We start from the raw sequence: 27,542 nt of genomic DNA, 5'->3' as shown, positions 1-27,542 counted from the left end.
TGAGGCAGTTCTGAAGGCAAAAGGGGGTCCAACCCGTTACTAGCATGGGGTACCTAATAAAGAGGCCGGTGAGTGTATGTTGTGTTTGATGCTAACTTGTAGCCATCAGTGAAACAACTTTCTTATGTTGGTCCATTTTTACTGTATTGACATTACAAAAGTCTCGTTAGCATCTTGTATGCTACTTGTCGCAGAGTGACGCATGCGCAATTCAAATCTGCACTTGACTCACATTAGGCAGTGACACATTCTATAAAGCTACTCTGAGATGGCTGATTCATTTTTATATTGAATTTCTGCAGGAAAAGAAACTAAATGCAGCATTTCTAAACCCAACAAAACAAAAACGTAGAGATGCGTCAGGAGAAACTGCAGTGTAAAAAATCTATGGTCAACACAATAAACTATTATCTATAGTATAAGGGCAGACCTGACAAATAAAATAATGCAGTTTCTATAATTCCATCTGATATTAGTGTTTTTTGACATTGGGCTATGACTGATTAAATGTTCCTGTTGGGAGAGAACATGTGTTGGTGTTTTGAAGAATTATGTGATTTTGAGACATCGCGCCATTCAAGTGACAACCTTTGTTGTGTTTGATGCTAACTTGTGGCCAGCAGTGTACCAACTTCACTGCTGGCTGTCTTTGGTAGACATAGTGTATTGTGTTAGTGTACTAAATGTATTTTGAAAATTAGTGTTGGTGTTTAGTTTACAATGTGTGATTGTGAGCATCAAGTTAACCGTTTTGCCAGTTGTGTATTGTAGGTGTGTTTGTAGGTGTGCCCTCAAACGTTATAAAGTCACTCAAGCTCCAGTATAATTACAATCTCGTTTTACCGCGCTTCAATATGTCAAAACATATTAAACAATGAGTCATCATTAAAAAAAAAAAGGAGTGAACTGTGCAGATGAGTTTCACCTCTCAGGAAGAGCTCTTAATTCCATCTTATTGTTACAATGTTTTAATACGGTCTATTTTGATTTGAGTTGGGGTTTGGGTGGGTGGGGGTGACACGATGTTATATTATTCATTGCGCTGCTCCAGGTGTGAACTGACAAGTAGTTATTTGGTAACATTGACTGATTGCTGCCTGATTTAATTGTGCCGCAACCACACTGTATTATTCATTGGCTGACACTTTAAACTTGGTAATTACCAGCTGCTGGGACTCAGTGGGACTCTGGTGGTTGTGTCAAAAACAGCTCGCTCACTAGATTCAACTACACAAATGCACACAGGAAGCACTTTTTTATTTATTGAATGTGTGGGTCTGCAACCGGTTCTCTTTAAGTCTGTCATGCTGTATTGCGTTTATGGTCTATAGATTCAGTCCATAGAAATGTTCTGGAAGATTTCATGTTTTTGGTAACTGATATACAGGCAAGTGTATGCCTTCCAGCCCAGGCTTGTTGTTTTTTTGTTGTTTTTCACAATGAAGCAATTTGATAATATCTTTATATGTGAGTGGGGATGGGAATTGATAAGTATTTATTGAAATCAATGTCATTATCAATTATGTCATCGTGAGTCAATAATTCCCATTCTGTATCAGTTTCCATATTGATTCCTGGTGTATTCTGTGTGAAAAAAGGAAGCCTAAGCTTATTCAGCGTCAACGCAACTGCTCGATTGACTATGTTTCCATCCACACGTTTTTATACAAATTAAGTGATATTGGAAGAAAAATGCCTTGTAGAAACAGTCAAATTTGATTGAATTTAATGAATATTGACTCAAAGGAAATACGTTCGGCCTCATCGGATTTTATCTTGATTGATATACGGCTTATGCAATAAATGCTGATGGAAACGTTATTGCCAAATAAATGATGATTGCAATTAAGTTTTAGGTAATTTTATGGTCGCAACCTGCTGGAACACCGGAACTAAACAGAGCTGAATTAGCACAAGATTCATGCGTTTCTATCACATCTACATCAGTCAGGTTCACTCTGTTCACTCTCAAGGAAGCACTTCACATGAGTAAGCCCTTTTAATGACATTTCTAACATGTTAAGAGGCTAAAAACACATATAAAACTAGCCCTGTTTAAGCCTGTTGGTTGCTTGCTCTAGCAGGAGGATAACAAGGTGTAGGCAGCACCAATTGGTTTAGTTTTCCTCGCCATTGACAGCACTTCAAATGTACAAACAACAGAGCAACAGAGCATACTCTCTTACTAATCCCCTCAGTAATTGGTAAAATTATATCGTGTGGCAGGGTGTCTTTGCTACAGTAGATGGGCGTGGTGAATTCCATCCTATTATGTCAAACATTTACATCCTTCTCAGTGATGTGAACTGAGAAAGAACATTGCTAAAAGAAAATATATTTGCAGAGCAAGCAATGTCAAAACAGTTAAACAGAAATGTATGAAATCCAAAAAGACCCCTTTGCAAAATGGTGATCTTATCCAAAATGAGGTACACTTTTTTTTCGAATTTGAATTTTTCTAACAGCGGTGATTTGGCAACCATCACACATTATGTAAAAAAAATAAACATGCTATAGCTTTTGCAGCAATCCCATTGAAGAGACATTTGTAACCCTGATCCATGCTGATCCATGACACGTGTGCAGTCAGTCCCTGCTGTACACATGGCAGAATATGCAGACGGCCAAAACATGCATGTTAGTGTGTCTTTCATTTCTGTTCTCCCACAGAAACACCAGAAAGTTATCACAGGGGGAAGAGCGATGGCCAAAAAAGGAGGAAGAGAAAGAAAGGAGAGGGAAACACTTACCCTACAATCCAGCTACAAGATAGCAGGGTCAAGGCTTAGAAGAAGAAGAAGAAAAGGAAGAAGGAACAAACAGAGAAAAATAAAGAAACACAGCAAAGCCACCAACACTTTTAACACTACAGCAGTTCTTCAACAAAGAGCCAAGCAGCACACAGAGAAAGAATAATAGTAGCAGTTGAGCACATGTACAGTGCATGAGCAGGAGGACAATCTAACAACATATCTGACTAGTGTGTAACAAGGTTTGCGAGGACAACTGTAAAGAAGAAGAGAGAACAAGATCCTGCGAGCAATAAATGGCTGAATATTCATATTTTACAATATAAATACAGTGTTGAAGTAGGTTTCTGAGGCTGCAACAGGAATGATTTTCACGTCAAAAAATAACATGTGGCTGTGATAACAAGTGGCGGTGACAAGAGTATCCCATTTCCCACGATGAGTTCAATCGAACAAAGTCCTCCTTAATTTGACGGGTCAATCGCTAGCCTACTAGCAGCTGCATGGAGGAGTGCTGGGGGTGTGATCACCGTAGGCTTGTATCAAGTGGATGCTCTGACAGTGTTGTTGTCATTACTTTAAATTACTGATGTGGGCGTCAGAAACTACGCACTATAGCTTTCACAATTAAAAATATAACAAGTATTTGAATGAAGGCTAAAAAAATGTTTTCCTAAAAATAAGTTGACCAACGACAAGTTAGTTAGAGAAACAAAAATTAGACAATTGCATGGCTGCATCTTGTTTGGGGCAAAGAACTAAAAGAGAACTAATGCCTACTATACACTAGAAGACTTGAACAGACTTTGGAAAGACCACAGTCTGACACACTTCGAAAGACAATCATCTCACATCTAATGTTAGAGGGCCCATATTATGCTCTTTTTCTGGTTTATAATTGTATTTTGAGGTTGTACCAAAATAGGTTTACATAGTTTCATTTTCCAAAAAACCCACATTTTGTTTTACTGCACATTGCTGCAGATCCTGTTTTCACCCTGTGTGTTTAAGTCTCTGTTTTTGCTACAGAGTGAGACGTCTCCCTTCTATACTACCTTTGTTGGGAGTCGCACATACTCAGTAGCTAGGTAAGATCAGATGACAACTTTGGTCAGTACAAGGCAGGATTAACTGGGAGACTTCTTCTAGACGAGGGACACTTGTGGAATACCTGCAGAACAGGGACATGGAAGTAGTTCTTTTGGAGATTATGGTGAACTAGTGTGTGTTGTAGCAGTGTTTTTACCACTGAGAATGAGCTAGCATGCTAGCACTAGCATGTGCTACGGTTAGCCACCTTGTCTCGGCTAATGACGTAGAAAGCCGTGCAGATTTTGAACAGCTCACCCAGAGACTGAAGACATTCAGAAACCGTATCTCACTCAAAACAGCATGGATAGTTTTTTGTTTCAAGTTTGTATGTGTAAGCACCACAGACACAAAATAAAACCCCAAATCTCAGAAAAAGTGTTTTTTTCATAATATGAGCACTTTAAAGACTTTTATAATGTGTAAAGACTAGAGATCACATTACTACAGGACAAGACTACAACTAGATTATTTTTCAAAAATGTAACCAAGCTAGCTAGCTACCACTGGTGTGAGCTGGTAACTTGAGGGAACGTTTGCTGATTTTTTGTTCTTCCTTACATGCAGATGAATGTCTCCATTACCCGGAGGTCTGCGTTTAGCTGCCGGTAGAACTCCAGGTGGATGACTCGCTTTCACTCTTTAGTGTTAAGCTTAGTGCGGCGCCATAGCAACTATTAACACCACTGGCTCAAGCCGTTTGCTGCTTCAAGTTTGTTGCTGCAAGGAGCGCACCCATTGGTTGTTGACCATGTTCACATGACATAAGTTCATTACCAAGACTTAAAACTTAGTATAATAGATATTATCAAACACGTTTGATTTTGTCTGAACGTCAAGACGGGAAGAAAGACTGATTGGGAGTGAGTTTTACGACAAAACTATTGAGACAACGGAAAATAGTCTGCAACAGTTTAAATCGCTTAATAAGTTGTTTGGTGTAAGGTTGGCATAGAAGACAAATAAGACTCTGAGAGTTAAAAACTTACAGAACTGAGATATGGGTGCATCGAGCTGTGGTGCTGTGCCCCCCCTGGAATTGAGTTTCTGGACCTGTGTGGGAGGAACTGGCTTGTGTGACTGTCCGGTAGCTCTGTACATGGCCTGTACCCAGAGGATCCGGTCCTGCTCATCGTCACTGGCAAAGATCACAGTGTCGCCCTCTTTCACAGCGTTGAAGAACGTTCGACCGCCGTCTAGACCTGAAGGATGGACACAGGAAGGTTAGGATTATATTACAGTTTGTAACCCTTTAGACATGTCCAATTTTGTGGAATTCCCAGTTTATGAACTTGTGCTATGTAAGGTGAGACAGAAATACCCAGGTGTCATTCCGATCAGGGTCCAACATAACCTCATAACCTTACCAGTAGGATTGGGCATCCAGAACCGATTCCAACTTGGAATCGTTTCAAAAATAAAATTCCAATGGTCATTTTTTATTTTTTTATTTTATTTATTAATCGTTTCTACACACGCAAGTTGTTTTTTTTCTTGTAGCAACTTCCGTACATAATATTTTTATATAATAATATATAAATGTTTTTAAATTGTTAAATATAATTGTTTCTATGGAGATTGACACTTATTAAAAGTTTTTTTTGGCAATTGTCCATCACATCTTTTTGTGAAAAAGATAACACTGTTTTAATGTTTTTGTTGTGAAAATAAAAAATAAAAAAATAAATGAAAATACATCCAGGCGCTTGTTGTATTAAAGCCATTGAGCACAGTAAGCGGTACTCTTGTGTTCTGTTAAAAAAGTCAGTAAAACTGTGAGCCACCATAGAATCAAAATGAAAATTTCCCTCCAGATAAGAATCTGTAAAATAAGTATGAGAGCCGTTTCCACTCCACCACTCAAAGAATCAAAATCGAGAATTATCAACCCTTTATGTTGTCGCCCCGTCAAAATTGAAAATCAACAATTTTGAGGTTTTTTATAGATTTTTAAAAACTTTTCCTTATGTTTTTTGTCCCTTTTTTCAACACTTTTTTTCAGTGTTTGTCACTTTTTGGGACGTTTTCAAGAGTACGTAATACTAACTTATTAACTGTAGTTTTACAGTTATTTAGGAATTTATAGTCTATAAACCTCATTTATAGGAAATTAAACCTACCGTTTTAGTTAGAAAAGCAGAAATTAAAAGTATTTAAGATTAAAATTAAAGTATGTTGATGGATAATCACAGACTGGATTATGTCAACTTTTATTCAATACTATTTTGAAACCAATTCAATTTTTTTTTCAAAATGCTATAAGTTAAATAGGAAAACACCCCCAAAATTAATGAAAGTAGAGATGTGTATTTGCCAAAGAGCGTTGTGTGAAATCAATCATGTTAAATTGGGTAGTTCAAAAGAACATTGATATAGGAAAACAGGTCAATATGACACGAGGTACAACATGAGGGTTAAGAATCGGAATCAAAAGGAAAAATCTGAATTGGAATAAAAAAAATGTTTTTATCAAAACGATGCCTAACCATAGCTTCCAGGCAGAGGAGTTCTTTGACAACTTTGTGTCTCCATAGCTCCAGGGCATCTAGGTAGCTGCATGATAAGGGAAGGTTTTGTCTCCTTTCGGAGGTCGGTGGGCTTGTTGCACTTTTGCATACTTCTCAAGCTTGCTGTCCCGCCCTAAACTGTCCCGTCTGTCAAACAAGCACAGTTTGCTGAACTTCAGTAGTAAAGCACAACTGAGCAAAGTGCAATAAATACACAAGCACTTTCTACACTTCTCACTTTAACTATTACAGTCACTTTTTAAGATGTCCTTTTGTCTTAACAGTCATATATGTCCTCCTTTATGTCCTAAGCAGCACGTCCATCTGGGAGGAGGCCTCAGGGAAGTCTCAGGACTAGGTGGGAAAGGGAAGTTTGGGATCCCCTGCTGGAGCTGCTGCCCCCGCGACCCAATACTGGTTAAGCAAAGAAGGAAGGAAGGAAGGAAGGAAGGATGGATGATTGTTTGTTGCAAGAGTTAAAAAGTAAGATTGGTGGGACCGGCCCGTTCTGGGGACGGCAAGGATTGCGGGTGATTTACATTTATGGAGCAATGGATTGTCCCATACTAGCAGCCTAAAATCATAGTTGTATTGTATCTATTTTTAATTTCTTAATCGTTTTTAACGGTTCTTTAATGGGTTCTGTAAAGCACCTTGAATTACCCTGTTGCTGAAACAAGTGCTGTACAAATAAAGCTGCCTTGCCTTTTGTGAAGCGACAGATTGTAGCAATACGCCCAAGACGTGTGAACACCTTATAGATCTAATAAGGGCTGGATTGTGGGCGCGCAAGGGCTATAAAAATAAAATTGCACTTCAAATAGTTATTGTTACACACTTATTATTCATCAGTGCTGCTTGTTGGAATGTACTGGCCAGCTGTGTTACCTGGCTGCGGGTCGGTGTAGTCCACTGTGTAACCGTCCAGCTGGAGGAGCTCCACCGGCTCGGCCTTCTTCTCTCTGTAGCTGCACATGGCAAAGGTGTACTGACTCACCTGCGTAAATTTACAGAGAGAAGAAATGTTTACTTAGGAGTTGACTCCAAAGGGAAAACATTCAATATTACATGCATTCATATGCTGGTTAATTTATCAGCTGTTGACAACACCACCTGTTGCTCTATGTGCATTAAACACAAACAAAAAAGAAACAATGCCATGTTGATTAATCGGACCAGGGACAGCATTAGCAGTAATAACAAAAATACAAATTTTAGAAAGAGCACTGTGACTACATTATCAGATGGAAACCTCACTGTCAGTGGGAATTTTCTTTCCAGAAATTCATCAATAATTCTTTTTGTGTTTTTACAATTGTTAACTCACACTTCTCCATTTACTGAGTTAACTTTCAGAACGGTTTAGAAAGTTCACTTTACTGCCGGGCAACTCAGAACAACAGTTAATCTCACATCCAGAATGCCCCGGGCTGAACCACAACTTTGGATCCACATCTGAGGATCAACTCCTGTACCAGAACACTGGCACAGCTGTCTGTCAGCAGTAACACTCTGTCAGTCTTTAAACAATGACCTGAAACAACTCTACCAACAGAAAGCCTTACAATATGTGTCACAATTGTCTTTTAGTAGCTTTAATATACATTTGTATTTATTAGTGGTGTCATAGTACTTCAGATATTGGTTGAGTTTCTCAAGACCACTTTTTGAAGGTCTTGTCTCGGAATCAACCACATTTTTGTCTCGGTCTCAGATGAAAGGGATTTGGGATTATATTTAAAGACCACAACTGGAGGATATCACTAAATTGACTTTACATTGTCTAATTGCACTGTAGGTGTTAACATCATTACTGTGATTGGATGTAAAACTTCTTGCTTCAAAAGCAACCAATAACTAGACTAGTTTGAAATGTGTTATCCCCGTTCCCCACACCCCTTAACATGCACTCCCAATAGAGGGAAGTGACAGGAGGCAAAGCTCTGGCTATCTGGCAATGGTCTGGTTTTGATTCCGTCTTAACCCCTGAAAGTCTTGGTCTTGACTCAGTCTCAAGCCTCGAATGTCTTGGTCTTGACTCGGTCTCACCCTCTCAATGTCTTGCTCTTGACTCGGTCTCAACCCCTCAAAGTCTTGGTCTTTACTCAGTCTCAACGTCTTGGTCTTGACTCGGTCTCAACCCCTCAGGGTCTTGGTCTTGACTCTGTCTCAATCCCCAATATCTTGGTCTTGACTCGGTCTCAACCCACCAAAGTCTTGGTCTTGACTTGGTATCAAGCCCTCAAAGTCTTGGTCTTGACTCGGTCTCAACCACCCAAAGTCTTGGTCTTGACTCTATCTCAAGCCCTCAAAGTCTTGGTCTTGACTCGGTCTCAACCCCCCAAAGTCTTGGTCTTGACTCGGTCTCAAGCCCTCAAAGTCTTGATCTTGACTTGGTCTTGGACACCCTGGTCTTGGTTCTGACCCGTTCTCGGTTAAGGTGGTCTTGACTACAACACCATTTAGTAGAATGAAGCAAGGCTCCATTGCAATAAAAACGGACACCTCTATATTTCATGACTGTTGCTACCTCACAGTGTTTGTCACAGTAATAAGGAAAAGTAATTAAAATAGGAGCTCATTGTCTAAATTTGGTCTGTAGCTTTCTCTTTTTCAAGATGTAGCAGAATGTAGCAAATTGTAGTCTAATGTGTAGTAGTTTTGTGTTTAACCCAAATGAAACCGTTTTTACAATATGCAAAATGGAGTGTAAGTACAGTACAGGAGTACAGGAGTGTAAGTACAGTAAGTACAGGAGTGTAAGTCTTTTCACAGCAGGTTCAACTCCAACCTGCGGCCCTTTTCTGCCTTTTGTTCCCCATCTTTGTCCTCTTTCATGTCTTCATCTGTCTTCTGGAGAATAAAGGCCCCAAAAAAGAATTTTTAAAAAACAAAATTAGACCTGTTGTGGCGGTGCCTTCTAGCGGCCGTAGTAGTTTTGAAGGTAGCAACGCAGGAAGATGACAAAGTCTAAATTTCCAAATAAACAGGCACGTTGGGGGGTTTGATGGGTCAAACAAACAGGACTTTCACCCAGGAGTGGGGGTTCATGTCCTGTTTAAAACTAACGTATACATGCTTAAAATCTCAACCTTAACGCTCAACACTGTGACCGACGTTTTCTGGTTTAGGTAGGAGGTTGTATTTCTGCCATCGCTAGCTGCGCTAATTTATTAAACCTTTTTTTTTTTTTTTTATGAAATTACATGTACTATTTTTTATATATAAAATATATACCAAAAAATCACATACAAACATTTTCCAGAAAATATTCCATGGCCAGGTACATTTTTTTAACCTCCATCCAGTAAGCAGATCCAATATGGCAGGACCAAGAATGGATTCACAATCAACAATCATCTGAATTCAATGACATTGTATCCATAGTGTCAAATCACAACAAGAGTTATCTCAACACACTTTTATAGATAGAGTAGGTCTAGACCATGCTCTATGAATCAGAAACACCCTAAATTTGTATCAAAGCAAAGGCCGGCTAGTCCAGAAATGTTTATATTACATCAAATGAAATTACTTCATATGGAGGTTATATGTATGGTGTTTTGGTGAAATATGGTATAATAAATATGTTTCCAACATGTTGAGGATGATAAAAGCTGTGGTAGCATACATTCTGTAAAACTTACAAACCAGAAATAATTTTTTTTTTCTTCTATCTGACTGCATACAAAAACTAAAATCTACTAAAAATCGGATTTACCATATGAATAACATACAATATAGATAGATGAAATCTAAATCCATTTTAATAACACACGTGCTAAACTTTTAGAGTGTTTTAGAAAGTGCTCATTAGATGTTTTTATCGCCACATTCCCGGCGTAACTGCTAAGCACTGCCTGGCAGTTTCATATTTTCGGTTTGTCAGGTGTATAAAACATGTAGCATTTGTTAGTCTGTGAGAAACTGGAAATGCATTCACTGTCAGTGTTAATATGTGTAAAATATGTATCAAGGTTCATTTTATTTAAAAGTGAAAGCTACCTGGAATCTGGAAAAGTAAAATACAGTGTAGTTGTGGTGTGTTGCTTGTAGTGTGAAAAATATTAATCATGTTCATGTGTTTGTAGTAAGTTGTTATCTGGCTGGCAGACATATACAGTATGTGTGTTGTGACCGAGTTTTAGAAGAATTAGGCAACATCTTAAACGTGAAGTGAATACGGAAGAGGATCAGGGCCACTGGTGAACATTTCTTTGAGTTCTGACTTTATTCTCACAGAATTCTGACTCGATTTTCTAAGGGCCCATTTTCATTTTGTGTTGACGTGCATCCAGAGCACAGACTTTGTTCACCCTTTGACCCAAGGGACTTTCCCAAACCTTTACTCCTGAAGTCAAATTGAATAAGAATCTGCTCAAGGAAGGTAAAGTCCACACAACAGCTTAATGCTCAGGAAATATGCTCTGATACAGGCACAAGGAACATTCATTATTTTGTCCTGCGCCACAACTACATAGATGTACACAACAGTGGTTTCTTTTAATAATAGTCTGTGACCATCTTAGTGGCCCTGTGAGGCTGTACTTAGTCACAGTGGTCCTTTGGGCTAAATGCTAACATCTGCATGCTAATATGCTCACAATGACAACGCTTAAAATGCAGATGTTGAGAAGGTAAAATGGTAATGATCACCTTACTTTGCTAGTAGGCTAACATGGATAAGGCGTGCACCTGAGGCTGATGGGAATGTCATTAGTTCTAAAGGTATATGATCATACACCAAGGTTGTCACATTTAAATGATGCCCTGCGGGTGGTGCTAGAGGAGATGTCAGAGGACCACTAAAGTTATTTGACATCATTTTGAGGGGACCATGAATGTGTGTACCAAATGTCATGGCCAACCATCCAAGACTGAAGTTGTTAAGATATGTCAGTTCTTCAAAGTACGTAGGGATCTTTACAGTTTGCAAATTATTATTTATGTGTCACATCAGTTTAAAAAAAGATGATGAAAGGATTATTCCTAATGGTTTGTCAAAGACTCTGTCTGTCTGTCTCTCTTTCTCACTCTCACCCCCAACCGGTCGAGGCTGATGACCACCCTGAGCCATGGTTCTGCTCGAGGTTTCTGCCTCTTAAAGGACGTTTTTCCTTGCCTCTGAGGCCTAATTGTTTTTGGTGTGAACTGTTGGGTTTCTGTAAATAACATCCCAGAGTACGGTCTAGACCTGCTCTTTATGGAAAGTGCAAAGAGATAACTGTTTTTGTGATTTAACCATATAAAAAAAATTGAATTGAATTGAATGTAGTTAGGGAGTGAGGAGTAGCAGCATCCGCCTAACCCTGCCCACCTGCCTCTCGTCATAGTTGTTAGATTTATCTATTTTATAATCAATAATATAATAAAACAAGAGAGAGGCAGGGCAGTGCAGCCCGACCCGGCTCCTCTCTTTACCCTGTCTCTCTTAGTTATGCTGTATTAGTTTTAGACTGCCGGGGGACTTCCTTTGACACACTGATCTCCTCTCTCCTTTATCTTTCCATTTGTGTGCATCCATGTCCCACAAATGTCTGTTAGTAACCTAACCTAGCTCTATGTTCCTTTTCGCACAGCATGTGTCCTCGGATCAGGGAGGCTCCAAAATCATGTTTGCAGCTGTCACCATGGACCCGCTACACGTCCTGCGATGCCCTGCTACATCCTGCTACGCTCTGCGGTGCCCTGCTACGTCCTGCTGTTCCTTGTAATGCCGCACAGTGCCCTGCTATGCCATGAACTACTACAAAGAACTACTACAAACTACTATTTTTCTGATTGTTATTGCCACTCTTCATTCTAACTCCAACCGGTCGTCAGACACCGCCGACCAAGAGCCTGGGTCTGTCCCAGGTTTCTTCCTTAAAGGGAGTCTTTCCTTTTCCTTTCTTCGCCACTGTCGCACGGTTGCTTGCTCTGTAGGAAACTACTAGAATTGTTGAGTCCTTGTAAATTCTGGAGTGTGGTCTAGACCTACTCTATCTGTAAAGTGTCTCAAGAAAACTCTTGTTATGAATAGATACTATAAATAAAATTGAATTGAATTGAGTGTGAGGCCAGAAAGAGAGAGAGTTGGGGGGTGGGGGAGTGGGGGGGGGGTTAGCTGTGTTACTGTAGTGCACCTCTCACTGTGTGTGCATGTGTGTTATTATAATCACATTATAATAAATTGAAGTGACTGAATAGAAGATTAATTTGAAAATGTGTGTTCATGACCAGCAATAATGAGTAGAGGGGCTCTGTCTCTGTGTCTGTGTGTGTGTGTCATATTTCTTAATAGAAATGAAAATTTGTATTCTAATCAAAATGGGGATAGGGAAAAAAGGGGGAATGAGTGCCCTGATGTGAATAGCATGATGGTGCAGATGAGAGAGATTTGCCTTTCTGTTTCAACAGAGACAACTCGAGACAGGTGTATGATTACAGAGTTGGGCATATGAGGGTTTAAAAACCCTGTGTATTGCCAATACCGGAGTATATTAAAATTAGGTTTAATTTCCTTAAACAAACGTTAGCTGTCACAAGGAGCCCATGTCTGCTTGAGTTTTAGGCACATTTAAGTGCTAAGTTGGATATTTCAGAGCTTTTTTGAAAAAGGTTTTTCCGATCATGATTACTACTTGGCTATGTTAAAGAAAGGTGATAAAAAGTGTAATGTAACCCCGGTATGACATGAGTGCAAGACCTTGGCTCAGCCAGCCAAACGTTTGATCCTCGTAGATGGTTGGCAAAACATCTTTAAATCTACAACATGGTGCATATTCTTTCATTTGAACAATAATAAAAAGGCCCAAACCAAGTTACGAAACTCCACATTTACACAGAAAATATCACGTTTGAAGTGAAGCATTTCCCTGAGCACTATGGTAGCGTTCGTATGATATCATACGGAAAAGATTTACGGCGACTGCTGAGTGGTCACACGACACCGTTCATCGCACTAGCCACATGATCGTCAAGTTTAGCGGTTGTTACAGTTAAGTTTAAAGATCAACACGACTAGTTAAAGGTCCCATGACATGGTGCTCTTTTGATGCTTTTAAATAGGCCTTAGTGGTCCCCTAATACTGTATCTGAAGTCTCTTTTATAAAATCCTTAGTGGTCCCCTAATACTGTATCTGAAGTCTCCTTTATATAAACCTTAGTGGTCCCCTAATACTGTATCTGAAGTCTCTTTTATATAGTCCTTTGTGGTCCCCTAATACTGTATCTGAAGTCTCCTTTATATAGACCTTAGTGGTCCCCTAATACTCTATCTGAAGTCTCTTTTATATAGACCTTAGTGGTCCCGTACTACTGTATCTTAAACAAACACCGGTCCCCTTAAGTAGTACTCCCGGAACATGAACACCCCTTTCCTGGGTGAAAGTGTTGTTTTTTTCCTAAACTTCTTCTGGGTCATGAACTCTGCCCCTCTTGCCATTAAAAAGCCCTGTGTTTTAGGAAAAACTAAAAACTAATTTAAGTTTTAAATTAATTCCAGGATATATATATATCTTATATATAGTGTATCTATCACTGCCATGGGACCCAGATAATGTAATAGCACAGGTACACAGGCCATGAAGTAAAACAAGGCCTCTTTGTTATCATTAAAAAAAAAATCTAACTGTATCCCCCTAATTTCTGTTGTTATGAACATGTTTAGGGTCAACTGACAATAATTACTTCTATAATTACAGTTTGGCACATCTAATTTGGCCTTGAGACCTTAGCTAATGTTAGCAATGAATAGCTGTTAAACAAAGAAACCCTGATTGGGTAAAAAAAAAATTACAATAATGTAATAATTGTTACAGGCTTAGAGGAGACCTTTCTAGTTTTTACTCTCCCATGAACTCTCCTCTAGCACCTCTCTCAGACATGCATGTGAACTTCACCCACAAGATAGTGGATCAAAATTGGTTAAGCTTATTTATGTTCCGAAAGGATGGATTTTGGATATGAGTGAAATCTTTTGAAACCTTTTCTTTAGTGCCACGCTTTAGGAAAGAGCATAGGGAGCTGTTGGTTCCATCCAAACACTGTACTGTACTCCAGCTGTAGTGTAAGCTAGCAGGGCTAACACTTTTGGTCCTGTTACTGTAACAAAAGGCACTGGCCCTGGTTTAGGTTGGTGGCTTGTGTCTTGTCACTGGTGCCTGTGTTGGAAACAGGAAGTGTAATGACACTCTGTCGCTAGCTGGAGCTGGACTACTGCAACTGTAGCTGCCAGTCATAGCAGCCTGTCGTCACAGATCACCGGGCCTGGCCAATCTGCCCATGTCGCCACCTCTGCCGCTCTGCTGCAAGTGGCAGCTCTCACTCTAGCTGCAGCTGCATTCCCAGTGTGTGTGTGTGTGTGTGTGTGTGTGTGTGTGTGTGTGTGACAAATGAGATTCCCCCTCAACAGCACTGATGAGACCTGAGGCCAAGTAAAGGATGGAGGGAACCGGACCCACTCTCCAGCAGTTCCCCGGCCTCCAGGACACCACAAAGGCAAATCAGAGTCTAAACTACCGACCCCCCTCCCCCCCCATACCCCAAAACACACTCTCTCCCTCTCTCTCTCTCTCTCTCTCTCTCAGCTGTCAGTCAGCAGAGAAGAGAGGGACAGAGAGAGACGGTGATGGAGAAAGAGAAAGAATGAGTGAAGAGAGTGAAGGGGATTGCTACGTCGTTTATGTTCACATCATTACGGGAAACACATGGACATGAATACTGGAGATGATTTGCTGGATGTGGCATCTGTGTTCGCAAACAAACTTCAGAGGCCAAAAGCAAATGTTTCTATCAAAACCCTGAAATGCACTCAGACTGGAAGACTGTTTAAGCCTCAATAGATGTGATTGTGTAAATTAATACATAATATATATTAGTGCTCTCAGTTAAACGCGTTATTAACGGCGTTAACGCAAACCCATTTTAATAGCATCAATTTGTTTATCGCAAGATTAACGTTCTTTTTGACCTAGCACACTTTGTCGTTTTCTTTCACACGCTGTTTCAACAACTAGTAAAGTTAGAAATACTACAACACCCACCGGATCTAGCAAGACCGGAAACAAAACAACAGGCACGCTGCACACACTTGTTTGGGCTTGTGAGCCGGCCAAAGAGTAGTAACGCACCTGTAAACTAATCACTTTAAATGGGAAAATGCCATCCACGTGAATCGTGTAACTTCGAAGAGTTTTTATTTGGAGGGTGCTAATATGGCATCGGTGCCTTAACGACTAATACATACCGGACCACATAGTAACACGGATTTCGGTGCCTTATTTAGTTGCCACTCAAATGTCTTTGTTTGTCTCTGACGCTCCACAAACAGACATTACAGGGAAATAAAATATTGCTGCACAGGATGCTAGTCAATGGAATCAAGACACTGGTGTTGAGGTGAATAAACATGAAGACAGGAACGGAGGAACTGAAGGTTCGGACAGCCGGAAGAAAACGCAGGGTTATTTGTGAGGTTTCCCTTGTGTATCACTCTATAGGATGACTGTTTGTTATAGAAAGTGGTGGCCTAAAGGTTAGAGAAGAGAGCTTGTGACCGGGAGGACGTCGGTTCCATCCCCAGACCAAGAGGAAAGTGAAAGAGCAGTGCTTCACTCATTACCACCACTGAGGTGCCCTTGAGCAAGACCCGCTCCTCTGGAGCTGCTCGGTGGCCAGCAGACCAGACTGTGGGCGTACTGGGCAGCTTCCAGGTATGAATGTGTTACTGAGTGAATGGGATCGTGCAGAAGAAAGGCTGCCTCTCAGTGCACCTTCCCTGAATAAATAAAAATTGAAAATAAATAAATACAGCTGCTGGACAATGGTTGTAAATTTCTTTGGGATGCCATAATGTGCCATGAGTCTCCATAAAGAATCTCTATCTAGGCTGTCAAATGCTTCATGGATATCGAGGAATGTGAGGTTGAGAGATGGATTCCATTCCAGGGTCTGTTCTATTATGATGCGGGGGGTGGCACAGTGGTCGGTGCATGATCTATCTTGGCGGAAGCCTGCAAAAGTTCTTCTGAGAGTCTTTCAAGAACAATCCTGCTTAATGCATCCCTGGCACAGATGTAAGCATGATGCCCCTGTAGTATGTGTGAACATCTCTTCTGGTACCTCTCCATTCTTTTGGAGATCTTATAAAATATGTTTGAAAGGGTTATGATATACTGATTTAACATTGGATTTAACAAATATGTTTCCAAGGGTTGAAAACATATTTTATAAGATGGACTCTAATCTCCAAAGACTTTGTACATTTCATGTTGTTCACATAGCACGTAGCTTACTAATAACGTTTTGCTGATCTGCAACAAAGTCTCTCCTGATTGAATTCCGGCTACCACAGGACTGCAATAACACATCAATAACACAAAAAACAAGGTGATGACCATATTCCACAAAACAGATAACATTAAACTGGATGGAGAGGTACTAGAAGAGATCTTCACACATACATAGTGACGAAGGCATACAAGCAAGAATAGGGAAGGCAAAAACAGCCTTTCTAATACTGAAGCCAGGATGGAATGCAAAATACATTTCCACAAATACAAAACTCTGCATCTTCAACTCCAATGTTAAATCAGTATATTATATGGGGTGGAAACTTGGGGAACTGCAAAAGAATCATCAAATAAGGTCCAAACATGCATAACCAGATGCTTAAGACATCCTAAAAATGTACTAACACAATTACAAATGAAGAGCACTGGCATTCCCCACAACAAGGACAAACTGAAACTCAACTCAAATGGAGGAAATGGGGCCGGATCGGGCACACCTTAAGAAAGCTACCCTCCAACACGATCAGACAGGCCGTAACCAGGAACCCACAAGGAAAATGAAAGCCAGGAAGACTAAGAAACAGCTGGAAAGGTCTATCGAGGCAGAACTCAAGAAAGCAGCAACATCTTGGAAAGAAGCAGAGAAAATCGCCCGTGCTGGAGGAGGTTCATGAATGATCTATGCTCCCCAAAGTTCAAAAGGGTTTAATGATCAACAAAAATACTATGATGTTTGATTTTCTCCGTAACGCCCGGCCCTGTGTGAACTGAAGTGAACTAAAAGACAGATGTGGATATGTGAAGTTCAGTTCGGCCCAGCATGAACACGCAAGGATCAGCTGATCTGTAATCTGCCTGGATGCTCAGAGGAGGGGTGACCCAAGGCACAACAACTGTACTGATTATGAACTGATGGAGGGGGATGGGAAGGAAATGTTAGGACACAGACGAGGTGTGGAAGAGGAGGAAGCAAGAGATGACAGGCAGGAAGAACAGAGAAGAGGAAGGGGATACTACAACACATTCTCACTCCCATCTCGTAAAATACAGACGCTTGGTCAGGTGCCTTTGTTGTTACATGACGCTAAAAGTCTCCTTTAGCGTCACGTAACACACGCTTGGTTGTCTCCTTTAGCCTCATATTACACACGCTTGGTTGGGACTATTGGCGTCCCTTTTGAGGCTGTTGGGTAGGTGTTCTTACAGTCCTGAGACATGCAGCAATAACAGGATGTTAAGGACACACTCGGGACACGCGAGACACGAACCCCGCTCTCCTTGGTGAAGGTCCTGTGTTTGACCCGGTACGTTCTACACACACGGCAAAGGACGCTTTTTTCGTCAAATCAAGACATGGACAGCCACTTTCCAAACGTCGTATTTTACGCATTCGGAGTGACAATGTGTTGGATATTAGTGGGAGAGTAGATGTGAAGGAGGGATTGAGAGAAAAAAGGACAAAAAAGAAGGGGATTAAAGAGAACAGACCGAGGAAATACGTGGGAGAAACAACAGTGGGAGAAATAAGTGTACGCACTATAGCTTTAGGCAGAGTTGTAATGTAATAAGTACAAAAACTTTGTTACTGTACTTAAAGTACAATTCCCGTCAATTCCAACACGTAGCTCTTTTGTTTGTAAATGTGTAGTCCTGTCAGTAGAGATAATAACTAAACCTATCGGTGATGTCTACATCCTCCTGCTAGAGTTGGCACCCAACTTAAACAGGGCAAGTTTTACACGTGTTTTAAGCCTCTATACTACACTGGTTATACAGCAGGCTTAACAGGTGAGAACCACACCTTTGTTACTCATTACTCCCAGGAAACATGTTTGTATGTTGGAGAGAAAGGTTCTTCCTCACAAAAAAATAAAAAGTAATTTTTCTCTTAGTTGAGGTCAGTTGGCAACTACTGATGCCATAATCCTGTAGGAAAATATATATTTTTATTTTATAACTACATACGACTTCCAGTTATTCCTCTCACTGAACCGGCATCTGTGAGAGTTGTACAGGTGGCTTCTCTTTTCTTATAGATGTACTGACATTGACTAATCTGTAAAAGCTCAGAGGCTTCAGTACTTCCAGAGTAATAAAGTTGGGTGAGTTTTATTAAAATAAGGCAGAACAGACCCCTGCGTTTGTTAAAGCACACATAGTGCCAAGTCAGAACCTGTATGTCCTGCATTACCATCTTACTAAGCCAATGCTAAGTTAACTTAAGTTTGTTATGGTTACAGTGTTCTGTTTAAAGAATTTTGACATGTCGGAAAAAAGGTCAGGGTTCATGTGTCATGACAGTGTCATGAACAGATGACAGGGTTGTGTCACTTTCATGTAGATACCTTCAAAAGAGGGCACAAATTAAGAATCAAATGGAAGTGTGTAGTGGTAAAGGCAGACATGGGTTGCAAAGTGCCAACAGACAGTCCTTATCTCCAAGACTTTGCATGAGCAAAGCAGACAGTGAGCAAAGGAAAAGAAGACAAAAAAATGCACTGCACACACATCCTTACGATGCAACATCTCTTAAACGGCAACAAAAAGTACATGTGCACTCAAACCCACACACACAGCGATAACCAGATAGTGTCTCTGCTCCAAACATTCTTGCACACACAGACGGACATTAAACACAAACACACACGCAGGCAGTGTATTGACCAGTGTTTGTCACTTGCTATATATTTAGCTGGGAGCAAGTGGGAGGCTTCAAGTTGGCGGCGCTCGGGCTTTTCTAGCTGCGAGTGTTAGGCCAGCTAGTGTTCACTCGACTTTGTCAATCCGCTGTCAACTTGTAGCTCTGAGACATATCCACTGCGACGCACAAGAGACAGACCCCCCTCCCGCGCCCCCTACCCCCTGCCTGCCTGCTGCCCACCTCCCAATACAGAGCCACCAGGAAATGGCCGCAACCCCCCCCCCAACCACACACACACACACACACAAACACACCCCATCTCCTGACAAAAGCCTGCTTGGCCTCTCCATCATTCTTCTGACAGCCGAGGGAAGACAGCTTGGCTGCATCTTTCCTCCCCGCTGCCCACACACACACACACACACACACACACACACAGGCCAATGAAAATATTAGAGACAGCTCTGGCTGCTCACAGTTGTCACAGAGGTGATCAGATTGTTTAGCTCACCGTGCATTCACTCCATTCCAAATGTTGTGGTTTTGAAAGTATGACAGAAGCCGGGTTTTAAACCGTTCCCATTTCACAGAAAAAGTGCACTATACAGTTGAATGGTGTGTGTGCCATTTTTTAGTGCTGTTTAAATTCTCTGTGGTTAATTTAATTTCCTATGATCCACTATAAAATACCTACAGCTAATTTTCCTGTACACACGATGTACCCTACATTTTACTCCCAAATAAATGCAATGCGACCATGTTTTCCCGGAGGAGAAGAAGAAGAAACAGAAGGACCCATTGGAACATTGGAAATGTAACATGCGACATATATACAACCTTTAACTATTCTCCTGAGTTTGTTTTAGGGACGGAACAGAAGTATTTTTGTTTGTTTACACTTACAAATAACGATTCAATATTTGAATCGGTCTTAAAAATCCTTTATCAGTCGGGCTCTATTCAAAACCCTCCATGATGGCTGCATTTCACTTAGGAGAGGCCCTGGTATTGTGCATGATCACTCACTGAAATAGCTTTCTGGGACACATAATGGAATTGAGCCATCGTTATCAATTTCAGCTGTGCTTTTCCTGCTAAGACAAGTCAAAATATCTGCTGTGAAAAAGGTCCATAGCTCAGTATTCAATGCACCATAAAAAAAGGGGGGACATGCTGTTCAAAATCCAGTTTCAAATTATTTTGTTATTATTTTATTTATAAGTCTCAGAGATTGGCCCCTATGTTAAGCAATGAAGACAGTTACACATCCTTTTAATATATAGTTTAGTAACCTACTATTCTTCCTGGCATAATTTCATTAAGATCAACTTAATAATGTCCTGGATTCTATATCACCATAATCCAAATAAATGTATGTAGAAATGCAGAAAATAGGATTGAAATCAAAAACATTTTCTGGTGGACCCCCAGACCCCCAGTTTTGTGCCGCCCTCCCCCTTTTGTCTGAAAATGTGTCCCGCCATCATCAGTTCAACACTGTGTATCAGAAACTCTCAACTTGTTAGGCTGCGTTAATCTTGGTTCAAAGTTCCTTGTGGGATGGAATAAATGCGGAGAATGAATTTCACTACGTGTATGTGTATGTGACAAAAAACTACTTTTACCTTATGATGTGACACCACGGATGATCCAGACCATGTAGCTGCACGGACTGTAAGTTCATCGGAAACCCATTTCTTTTCACAGTTGGCAAAGTGGCAACTTAAAGACTCTCCCTTCTCCGTGTTTTACGGTTTGACTTGTGCATTGTAGGAACCAAAATAAAAATCCAGTGAGAGCATGACTGTATTTTCTGTGCTTACCTGAACCAGCACAAAGAATCTCTTCTTCCATCGTTTCCACACGTTTTTGCCGATGGCCCAAAGGTACCTGTGGATAAAAAATAAAAATAAAAATAATAATAATAATAGTAATAATAACAATAATAATAAATAAGAAGAGAAGATTCTGAACAGAGGTGTCTCAGTTAGGGCTGCAGCATATTAGAAAAATATCTAACAGCGATTATTTTTGACTGATATTGCGATTGATATATTATCCATGATCTAGGAGGGAAGGATTTTTTTTTTGAATTATTTTTCTCATTTTCATTAATAAAAAATGGAAATAAGCGTGATCTTTGCAAGGATCTGCTTCAGTGTTACTCATTCGCGCAGCTTTGATGTGGCAGTAAATAATAAGTGATATGATCATGCAGTCAATACAATTTATTCATAAAAATAAAAAATACAAAAATAAAAAAGAGCAGGGCTACAACCAAACTGTAAGTCTGCTCTATTGCAAGTAATTTACTTTTTATAAAATTCTTAAAACAGTGGCATTATAACAAGTAAAAAACAGTGGCATTACAAGATGGAAACATAGACATAAGATAAATAACGTTGGTCCGCCCTTCCGTCCATAACACAGTTGCCACAGTTGTCTTTCCAGCTTTTATCGCCACATGTGCTCTTGGATGGTTAGATACAAGACATGTTAATGTACAAACAAAATTGTATATTGTCTCTTCCGATTGAAAAGCAGACACTTTGTGGTAAAAGAGGCTCTCCTATTGACTTTTTCTTGCAAGTGTGGCTCTCATGAAAGGAAAAAGTGAAGACCACTGATCTTTATCAAGCAAAGATGTTCTCTTTAGTCTGTAGGATAGAACGTGTAGGCTGGGACATCTCTGCAGCACTACAATACGTATTTCAGAAAAGTTTGACATGTAAATTTGAATATTGCCCTAGTCCATATTGCGATATTATTACAATTTGGATTAAGTGTGCAGCCTTGGCCTCAGTTTGGCCTTAACGCAGCTGTTTGCTTCTGTCTTTACCGCCATGGCTGATGTGACAAGAGGTCTGATGTGGGAGTCCATTCCTCCAGACAGACCACGCAGAATGGTAGTATAGCACACTGCTGACCTCTCCTGTTAACATTGCATTACTGCAACTGGACACATCATGTCTTTTATTGTCCTAATCAACAACAGTGGAGTCAGGTAGTATAGTCTCCAAGGTTCAGTCACAAAAAAATAAAGTCTACATCCCAAACTGCACTGTAAGAAAACAAATACATTGAAAAATTGGTAAATGTCCTGGCAAAAAAGAACTAGTAACTTTTATTATATATCCTCTGTAGCTTTAACTGACATTTTTTGTTAGCTAATCCAAACTATCTGAACAGGGAAAACACCTCACTTCATATTAACCCTCGTATTTCTACATTTACTACTTAAGTACTGCACTTAACTACTTGTACTTTAGTTGAGTCTTTCTGTTTATGCCACTTTGTACTTCTACTCTACATTTAAGAGAGAAATATTTTTACTCCACTACATCCATCTGACAGCTTTAATTACTAGTTACTTTAGAAATTATAACACAATCCCAGCTTTAGAGAACGTTGGGCCCGAGTGCAAAGATAGCCAGGCAATATATTGAGCTTGAATATTTAATTAACAAAAATACATACAAACAAAACGCGGCCAGAAAACAGCAGGCAAGGTAATCCAAAAGAAATTAGCAATGAAGAACAGAAATTTCAGGAAACAGCAACACAGATACAAAAACAGGTAAACTAACTCACAGAACTCCAAAACAGACAATAATGACCTGAGAACAGACAAAGGAAACACGGTGTAACGAGTAAACAATGGACAGGTGAAACAACAGGTGAAACACATCAGAACAATCAGACAGGCAAGAAAACCCAAGACAGGAAGTAAAACTAGACAAGACAAGACAGAAAGACAGATTATAACAAAGTAAAACAGGAAACACTATCAACAGAATCACACAATCAAGACACAGAAAAAAACACATGTAGTTAATCAAATCGGATGTTGTATTATAAATAAAACTAGCCAACAATATTAAGGCCTCCAACTCCAGCTGAGATGATTAGACCATTAAACACATAACTGTTTGGGTCCTCTACACTTCCTACAATGAGAGGATTTTACTACGTTAAGTACTTTTACAGGTCCTATGACATGGTGCGTTTTGGGTGCTTTGATATAGACCTTAGAGGTCCCTTAATTCCATATCTAATACCATATCTGAAGTCTCTTTTAGACTTTAGTGGTCAGCCTAGACACTTGCATCAGGCTATGCGCCGCGCCAGGGGGCAAAATAGGGCCCTCAATGTTCTATACAAAAGGGAGTTCCACAATCATGTTTGTGCCACCGAAGATGATTTCAACACACAGAAAGAACTCAGTTTGATCTGCTCATGGTCACAATCGTCTTGGGCGGTGCCAAGAACCGGACAGAGCCACAGTGGCTCTGCAAAATAGCCTCAAGCGGGAACTTGTTTTGGTGGAAGGTGTGTGTGTTCAAAAAGTTGTTTTAGTTGTGCAACAGAAAACTCAGATCGGACAGTTAAACTAGCTAGCTGTCTGGATTTACCCTGCAGAGATTTGAGGAGCAGTTAACCTTAGTCCTCATATATCCATCGGAGGTTAGAACACCAACACAAAGAAAGTGACAACAACAAAAAAAGTTTAGCAACAATCCTGAGAGCAGACGCTTCGTACCACACTAGGATCGTAGGCATTAGGATTAGGCAATGGTTTTGGTTCAAGACGTTGGTGACTTAGGCTCGTCTGTCCAGCCGAGCCTCAGGAACTTAGTTTTCTTTTTTTTATTCAGCCATGTCCTTGGAGCCCCACAGTAAACAATTAGTTAGGAACTGTTTCTTCCAACTGAGGAATATTTCCAAATCAAGATCACTTGGACCTAAGGGGGAGTTAGAGATGATCATTCATGCTTTTATTTCTTCACACTTGGATTACTGCAACAGCCTTTTTACCTGTTCAGAACTCCCCTGTTAGGCTTTTAACTCAAATTAACAGAAGAGCACACATCACGCCTGTTTTAGCAGCACTTCACTGGCTGCCAGTCCAGTATAGAACTCAATTCAAAATCCTGGTCCTTACATTTAGAGCCCTGCACGGTCAAGTTCCTCCATACGTCTCTGAATTTATACGGCTTCATACTCCCACCCGTAGTCTGAGGTCATTAGGTCAGAGGCTTTTAGTGGTCCCCCACACTGATTTTAAAACTAAAGGGGGTTGATCATTCCAAGCAGTTGCTCCTAGGCTGTGGAATGACTTGCCTCCCGCTCTACGTTGTGTAAAGTCTGTCAAATCTTTTAAAAAGGGGAAAAAAAGGGGAAAATTAAAACTTTGCATACTTACTTACACTTTAACACAAGAACAAGCCGACCAGATGTGACATGGGGGCGTGGCAGTATCGAACAAAATCGTGACACCCTTAATTATGAAATCCAGCCCAATGCAGCAGCCAGCATGCTATAACTGTAAGTGGTGAGGCTTGTTGTTTTGCCTTTTCTCTTAGGTTCCACATGAAAACATGATGCCACAAGGGAAGGACAGGGAAAGGGCTTTTGTTGTAAAAGAACATCCGAGGGTGAGGACCCCGGTTTGATGAGCCTCTGCTGCTCCCAGTCTAGCTATGGGTCTCCCTGATCAGCCTGCCTTAGTTTCCCTTAGTGTGCCTTTCCCCCCAGTCCCTCCCAGAGCTGCTTCTGCCTGTCGTCCTCAATAACCCAGCATCTATGAGGTGACACACGAGGGCCCTGCCTGTGTGCTGAGCATAGAGTGGGACTGGTAACATGGAACAGTGAATGCATCTTACAGGGCAGCCTAGTAGCCTCCTCCAAGGCTCCCAAAGGAAATCATATGGAGGGAAGAGAGGAAGGGAGGAGGGAGTGAGGAAGGCGGACAATCCGCTCCCAGCTACATACAGACGAGAAATGCTTTAAAAAAGGAAATGTGTCTGCACCAGTGTGTTTAAAACACAGCCTCTTGACTTGGGCTGGCATTTCTTTTCCAGTCAAGCAGTGCCGAAAATGGGCAGCATGAGAACAGACGTTTTTCTCAATGTGCTCCGCTTCTTTGGCACCGGGGCGCACCCCAGCTGCTGACTCTGCCTGAGTGACACACAAGGGAGTGTTCCAAACCACTTTCAGTTCATCTTCTCCACCCCTGCACAGCTCGCGCGATATGACGCTATACTGTTTTAATGTCTGTGAATATTTATTATCTACTTTTGTAAGGGCCTATCTTTAAATGCTCAAAGTACAAGCATGCCAACGACAGCTCAGATGAGTTTGATAGTACAGGACAGACATAAATGGAGGATGGAGTCCCATGTATGAAGAATGCAATAAAACAGGCAATACACTTGCACTGGACTTCTCCTACAGCAAGATGACTTTAGAACGGTATCCTACAATCCATTATAGGCTACACTGCCACATCAGTCCAGTAGCGGGGTTAATCATTCTACTTGCTGGTTTTAATATCAGCTTACTGCAGAGATGGGGACTTGAGTTTGAGACTCAGACTCGTGCCGCACTTAAGCCGCACACACGGTACCTTGAGGCTCGACTTGGAGAGGAGATGCGGTACTCGTGAACAATCTTTTTTTTTATGAAAGATCTGATGAGCTGCATGTTATTCCCCTAACCCACCTATGTAACACGTAATACTTCACGTGTCTGCTGGCCACATAAGAGAGGACAAACATCTAGACCACACCGGCAGATGCTGCCTTTCATCAGAAGCATTGGCTTTAAAGGTCCCGAGACATGCTCTTTGGATGCTTTTATATAGACCTTAGTGGTCCCCTAATACTGTATCTGAAGTGTCTTTTATATAGACCTTAGAGGTCCCCTAATACCATCTCTGAAGTCTCTTCCCCAAAATTCAACGTTGTGGCAGAATCACAGCCACTAGAGCCAGTCCCACAATGAGCTTTCCTTAGTACGTGCCATTTCTGATTCTGTAGCTTTTGAGTAGGGGGGGGGCGAGGTGGAGGCTGGGGGTATGGCCTTGACCAACTGCCACTTTGCTCATTGGAAAGCCATGATGTCCCTCATGGGGGGGGGGGGCTAAATTCTCTGGGTAGGCAAAGCAGAGAAAGGTGATGTAACATTTCCCCGTATGACCTCATAAGGGGCAATCTGAGCTTTCACTTTCTCGAAGGCCGAGCAGGATACCCAGGGCTCAGTTTACGCCTATTGCCATTTCTAGCCACTGGGGGACCATAGGCACGCATATTAATGTTAACAAAACCTCAAAGTGAAATGTTCATGCCATGAGACCTTTAAAACCTTTAGACTACAAATGACCAAACAGAAGCAAGTGTTGAATGCAACATATGTGGACTCTAGATCAAAGACTTGAGGTTTGTGAGCATCTCTGGCTCACTGCTACTAAGTTAAAGTTTGCCATCTTGAATTCAGCCTGTATATCAGGGTTTACAGTTAGTAACTCTCACTTCTCCACTCACTACTGAGTTGACTTTCAGAACTGTTCAGACAGTTCTCTTTACCGACATGCAGCTGAGAACATCAGAGAATTCTGGATATGCATCAGAGTATCCAGAATGCTTTGATGCAACTTTTGATCCACGTCTCGGGATCAACTCCTGGCAACATCTGTCTGTCAGCAGTAACACTCTGTCACTCTTTACAAAATCACCTTAAACAATGCTAACGCTAACCCCCTGCATCAGACTGTGGGGGTTTAACGAAGCTGGTTTCAGTGACAGCCTGCGACAGCCCCAGTGTGAGAAGGAGCGCTACTGCAGGTCCTTTGTTCCCACGGCGGTCCAACAAAGTCATAACATGATGTAACAGTGTTAGCTCTGTCACCATCACCCACCACAACAGATTTTGTGCAATCTATTTATTTGCATTTGGGCAAAGTGCAATGCTTCATACAATGTGTGTATTCAATGTATAGCTGCAATAATCTTCCCTGTGCATCCCGCATGTATAAAATTTAGCTTTTTTATTTTATTTCATTAAAGTGTATATATTTATTCATTTCATTTAAGTGTATATAGCTTCACTTCATTTTTATTTTATTTGTATTTCATTTTTGTTACTTTTTTCCTTTTGTAAAGTCATGAGCTGCTGTCATGTGGGATCAATAACGTTTATCTCATCTAATCTCATCAACATGAAGCATTACAATACTGTATGTATCACTATTGTCTTCCAAGTGTTTATTTAGCATGAACCCGGATTCAATTACAACAAAAAGGACACCTCTTCAATGCATGGCGGGTTCTACTTCAAAGTATAATAAAAAGTATAATACTTATTATAATAATAACTTTTACTTATATAGCGCCTTTAATGAAACCCAAGGACACTCTACAGAACCACTGTGCTGACAAACTGCCTGGGAGCTCCTCCCATTCAATTAGTGGTGAACCAGGTGGAACACATCTTCCAGGCAAT

At 40.8% G+C, this 27,542-nt stretch overlaps 1 protein-coding gene and 1 long non-coding RNA gene across 9 annotated transcripts in view; one reads left to right on the top strand and one right to left on the bottom strand.

The window, feature by feature from the left end:
• Positions 1 to 27,542, bottom strand: part of cadpsa (Ca2+-dependent activator protein for secretion a) — a 218,337-nt gene that overhangs the window by 98,310 nt on the left and 92,485 nt on the right. For all 8 annotated transcript variants that reach the window (XM_034868944.1, XM_034868945.1, XM_034868946.1 and 5 more), the window contains exons 9-11: positions 21,086 to 21,152; positions 7,235 to 7,343; positions 4,829 to 5,041 (exon numbers count right to left, since the gene is read on the bottom strand). In XM_034868944.1, the coding sequence (XP_034724835.1) occupies positions 4,829 to 5,041; positions 7,235 to 7,343; positions 21,086 to 21,152 (389 nt within the window). The remainder of the gene's footprint in view (positions 1 to 4,828; positions 5,042 to 7,234; positions 7,344 to 21,085; positions 21,153 to 27,542) is intronic.
• LOC117943088 overlaps positions 25,627 to 27,542 on the top strand; it is a 21,978-nt gene continuing 20,062 nt past the window's right edge. Inside the window, exon 1 of the long non-coding RNA XR_004656283.1 lies at positions 25,627 to 25,639. This is a non-coding gene — a long non-coding RNA (uncharacterized LOC117943088). The remainder of the gene's footprint in view (positions 25,640 to 27,542) is intronic.

The sequence above is a fragment of the Etheostoma cragini genome, chromosome 4 (genome assembly GCF_013103735.1).
Source record: "Etheostoma cragini isolate CJK2018 chromosome 4, CSU_Ecrag_1.0, whole genome shotgun sequence".
Taxonomy (NCBI): Eukaryota; Metazoa; Chordata; class Actinopteri; order Perciformes; family Percidae; genus Etheostoma; species Etheostoma cragini.
This window is presented reverse-complemented; position numbering and strand designations above follow the sequence as displayed.